The 4,689-nt window shown below is 56.9% G+C and overlaps 1 protein-coding gene across 3 annotated transcripts in view; it reads left to right on the plus strand.

Moving 5' to 3' along the window:
* Positions 1-3,200, plus strand: part of PHF21B (PHD finger protein 21B) — a 113,854-nt gene extending 110,654 nt beyond the window's left edge. For 2 of the 3 annotated variants that reach the window (XM_017529496.2, XM_017529495.2), the window contains exon 13: positions 1,067-3,200. In XM_017529496.2, coding sequence (XP_017384985.1) covers positions 1,067-1,285 — 219 coding nt within the window. In that variant the 3' untranslated portion in view covers positions 1,286-3,200. Of the gene's footprint in view, positions 1-682; positions 771-1,066 lie in introns of all 3 variants that reach the window. The other variant, XM_037738907.1, reaches the window with a different exon arrangement.
* The last annotated feature ends 1,489 nt before the right edge of the window (positions 3,201-4,689 follow it).

A 4,689-nucleotide genomic window follows, 5' to 3' on the forward strand; every position in this document is an offset into this window, starting at 1 on the left:
TGGTGATGGTGATGGTAGTGATGATGAGGGTGGTGGTGATGGTGATGGTGATGGTAGTGATGATGATGAGGGTGGTGGTGATGGTGATGGTAGTGATGATGATGAGGGTGGTGGTGATGGTGGTGGTGATGGTAGTGATGATGCTGATCACAGTGATGGTAGTGGTGGTGATGGTGGTGGTGATGGTGATCGTGGTGGTGATGGTGGTGATTGTAATAATGATGGGGGTGGTGATGTTGCTGATCCCAGAGTTGGTGGTGGTGATCATGGTGATCATGGTGGTGGTGATGGTGATGGTGCTGATCACAGTGATAGTGGTGGTGATGATGGTGATCATGGTGGTGATGGTGGTAATGCTGATGATGATGGTGATGGTGCGGATCACAGTGATAGTGGTGGTAGTGATGATAATGGTGATCATGGCGGTGGTGATGGTGATGATGGTGGTGAAGATGTGATGGAGGATGGTGATGGTAACAGGCCCTGGTGAAGCTTTTTAAAGGCAGTGTCTCATTTAATTCTTTCAATAATGCTATGGAGAGGCTTTGTGGTTGTCCCTATAATCACTTTAGAAGCAGTCTGAGGGAATTTGTTGTTTGCCCAAGCAGTATTTGACCCAGAGCAGACTGATGTGGGACCCAAGGCATCAGTCCTTACTGCTTTTCCTTGTCGTGGTACATAGAGAGACTGGAAAAGACCACACAGCACAGCGGGCAAGAGAAAGAGCAGAAAGGCGGCTGGGAAGCCGAAGGTCTCCGAGGCTGCTGCAGGCTGACCGGCAGGAGGAGGAGTGTGGGCAGCTAGCGGGGAGGAGGAGGTCGCATCACAGCCCTGGGGAGGATGTTCCCAGGCACAGGCACACTTTTTCTAGCCCTAAATTCCAAGACAAGTATCGTCTCCTGCTTTGTAATTGCATTTGCACCGCTGCCTGGTTTTAGTGAGGCCCTCAGTCTGGTTTCTTGCAGGCCTCAGCAGTGGAGGGGAGAGGGGCCCGGGTGGTGGCTGCACCAGGATGGCTGCAGAGCAGAATGCTAAGACCGTTTCCCCTGACCTTCTTCCCCCACAGAAATGCCTGGAGTTGAAGACAAGCCTGCTGGCCCGCCAGAGGGGGACCCAGTCATCCCTGGACCGCCTGCGGGCCCTCCTGAGACTGATACAGGGCGAGCAGCTGCTGCAGGTCACCATGACGACCACTAACCCCGCCCCACTGCTGGCCGGGCCCTGGACCAAGCCCTCAGTGGCAGCCACACACCCCACCCTCCAGCACCCACAGGGCCACAACTGACCCCGAGGGACCCGTCTTCACACCCACGGAAAGTGATTGGGAGCCTGCTTACACAGCCTGGGGGTTCTGTCGGCCTTAATTCATGAACACTATGAATTTCAGACAAAAATTAACCACACAGAGGAGAGGAGGTGGAAAGAGCTGGGCCAGAGGCCCAGAGCCAGGACCAGGTGGGGATGTGGCCCTGTGCCCTCCGCATTTACAGGGGGCATCTAAGGGCCAGGTGGGGGTATGACAGGCCGGGGCACACAGTCAGCTCCACCCCCGGCCACCTCAGGGCCGCCTGAGCCTCCAGCTTCCAGGCCCTGCTCTCCACGGCCTCCCTCTGGCCTGTCGGAGGGGACAAGCACACTGCCCAGCACACGGTCCCCGCTGAGGGCAGCGCCTCTTGGTGTCCTGTGGGAGGGGAGCTGAGAACGCACGGACATAGCTGAGTGGTAGAGGTAGTTGGGACGAGAAGCGGGTAGCGGGTCTAGGTAGTTCCCTGATGCCCCACGCTCCTAGGAGGCCCACCTGTGGCCGGCGGGCCTAGGGCACCCCCTCGCCTTTGCAGAACCGCACGGGCCCCTTTCTGTCAGTATTATTAGGGTTACGAATTGCAGCTGTTTCACTTGAAAGACATTGTCCGGGGCACGCGTGTCTGGGTGCCGGGACGCTGCAGTGGTCCCCACCAGGGCCTCTGCCCCTCCTGCTCCGTCTTTGGGGCCCTCAAGGCTGGCTTCTTTCTTTTGCCAATCTCTTGGACTCCGTTTGCTATTGATCCGTTTTTCTCATGGAGTTTCTGGGCAGGGTGGAGCCGCAGCCGTGCAGGGTGGGGGCATTGGGCAGGATTTCTCTTTGGGGTTGAATCATTCAACTTACAGCTGAAGCCTTTTCTTGCCTCCTTTGGAAGAGCCAATAAGTTTTCCACTCTTCTTTCTTGCCAGTACAGACACTATGCCAAAAAATAACTTCACACTTTTGTATGGTATTTTTATTGTGAGATATTTAATGTGAACGGTAGGGAGGGGACTCGGGCTGACTTCTAGTAGTCTCTGCTTCAAGGTACAAATGGGAACACCACCCCTCGGGCAGCCTGGCCAAACTGGAAGATACAGCGGGTTTTTTAAGAACTGAATGGAGGACGGGGGAGGGAAGAAAGGGCAGTGGCCTGGGGAGGTTCCGGCCTTCGGGGACCAGAGTCCCCTACTCCTGCTGCCAAGGGCTCCTGCATCCAGGGTGGGCAGTGCCAGCTTATCACCCTCGCCCGATGCCCACGTCCCGGCCCTGAGGGACTGAGCACAACAGGATATGCATCCAGGAGCCACGGGCTCCCACCCCGAGCATATCACATGGTGCCGAATTGCACTGAACACGCGTGTGTGTGTCGCACGCGGCCATGACCACAGACGAGCATGCACACACGCAGAGGTGCAGAGCGAGGAGGCTGGCACAGCCCACAGACGCCAGGTCCCTCCTGTCATTCTCACGACTCCGGGAGAAACTGTGCTGTATGATACAGATCTATTTTAATACACTTCACACTGGGTGAACAAGATTTTTATATTCTTTTATGGATGAACAAAGTGAACCGTGTGAGGCACACGTCTTCTATCTTCTGTGTTGGCTACGCCGTGCCAAGTGTGCATTACCGCGTGGCTTGCGATGTCCATGTCTTCAGCTTCCTTTTCTGTTCGGTTTGGTTTTCTTCTCGGATGGATTGAGTTAAATGTTTTAACAGTGTAATGGGAGGATATGAAAGATTGGACCCGGGAGGGGTAGCTGCCAACGTGTCTTGAGATTGTTAGGTGTTTTTTTTGGACCAAGGAGGACTGTCCAGTGGGTAGTGAGGATAGAGAAAAAGTGTTTGTCTTAAATAATGCCGATGTAGTTTTTCCTTCTTTACGATGCATTAAAGTCGATTGATGATTTCAAAGCCCTGTGGTTTTGGTGTCCTTGCCTGTGAAGAGGCCCCTGGGAGCACCCAGGGCAGCCAGGTGGGTGTTGGAGAAGCCGGAAATCAGGATCCTGCCCCACCCCAAGGAGGGAGGGATGGAAGGAGAGAAGCAGGAGAGAGCTCAGTGCCCTTCACTCACTCCCATTCCCAGCCCTCAGAGGCAGCAGGTGACCCTTTAGGGCCAGGATCGAGGATGGAAAGTCTGAAAACTGCAGCAGGCCCATCGCTGTGCAGAGCCCAAGGTGGTGTCCTCTGCTCCCTTGAGTGTCCTGCCTCTTGGCCCGGCAACATCACCACCGTCTCTGCCCTGGCAGTGGGCACATGCGCCCCTGCAGCCACGCTGAGCTCTCGCCTTGCCTTATGGGAGGCTGGGGACCGGACACCGGGGAATCTGCCCCGCTGCGTCCTAGCTCCTGGCATTGCACAGGGGGGCTCTGATGGCCAAGTGGGTCACGGCTGACCCCTGGGCAGTCAGCTGCGGCCAGAGGCTGGGGTCTAATGCCAAAGTGGGGTTTGGTGCCCTAGGGGACAGAGGTGGGGGGCATGCAGGGCTGCCACATGATCCTGCTTCATGGCCAGCCCTGGGGAGCACAGTTTGCAGGGAAGGGAGCAGGTTTCAAGTCGGGTCTGCTTGAGCCCTCCTGGGGTCTACTCTAAAGGCCACGCTCAGCATCCACGGCTTACTACTGTCCTCTCAGATCCTTTCCAATCCGGCTCCCACCCCTTTGCTTCTCTGGAGCGCCAGGTCAGTAGTCACCTTCCGTGGCCAGATCTCGGGGATGGTCCCCGTCATCACCCGGACCTCAGAACCACAGGACACATTGGCCACACCCTTGCCGAAGGAGGCTCCCGGGACCTCACTCCCGCTGGTCTGGCTGCTCCCTGGTCTCTGCTCCGGACTTGCTTCTCTTCTGACTGATCACTGAAGGCCCAGGCCCAGGTCTGCCTCCACGGCTGGCCTCACCTGCCCCTGGCTCTGTCTTTACCCTGAGGCCCACTGCATGGCTGCGGGTGTCTCACGCTCCACACAGTCTCTGCCAGGACAGTCCCTCCTGCCCCCCACATCTCAGAGGAGCTTCAGGCTGCTGGGGCCGGCACCTGGGAGTCACCCTTGGCCCCTCTCTCCCACCCTTCACACCTGGTCCTTGGCAAATCCATTAGCTCTGCCCTCAGGACATAAGCAGGATGGGACAAGTCTCACTGGCCACAATGTCACCACCTTGGTCCCAGCTCCATGATCTCCCCTGGATTCCTGCAGCCGCCGCTCACCTGCTCTCTCCCCTGCACCCCCTGCAGTCTCTTCTTAACCCAGCAACTGGTGTGAAAACCCTCCCATCTGGCCAGGTGCGGTGGCTCACGCCTGTAATCCCAGCACCTGGGGAGGCTGAAGCAGGTAGATCACCTGAGGTCAGGAGTTCGAGACCAGCCTGGCCAACATGGTGAAACCCCCGCCTCTACCAAAAAAAAA

The sequence above is a fragment of the Cebus imitator genome, unplaced genomic scaffold (assembly GCF_001604975.1).
Source record: "Cebus imitator isolate Cc_AM_T3 unplaced genomic scaffold, Cebus_imitator-1.0 Scaffold59, whole genome shotgun sequence".
Taxonomy (NCBI): Eukaryota; Metazoa; Chordata; class Mammalia; order Primates; family Cebidae; genus Cebus; species Cebus imitator.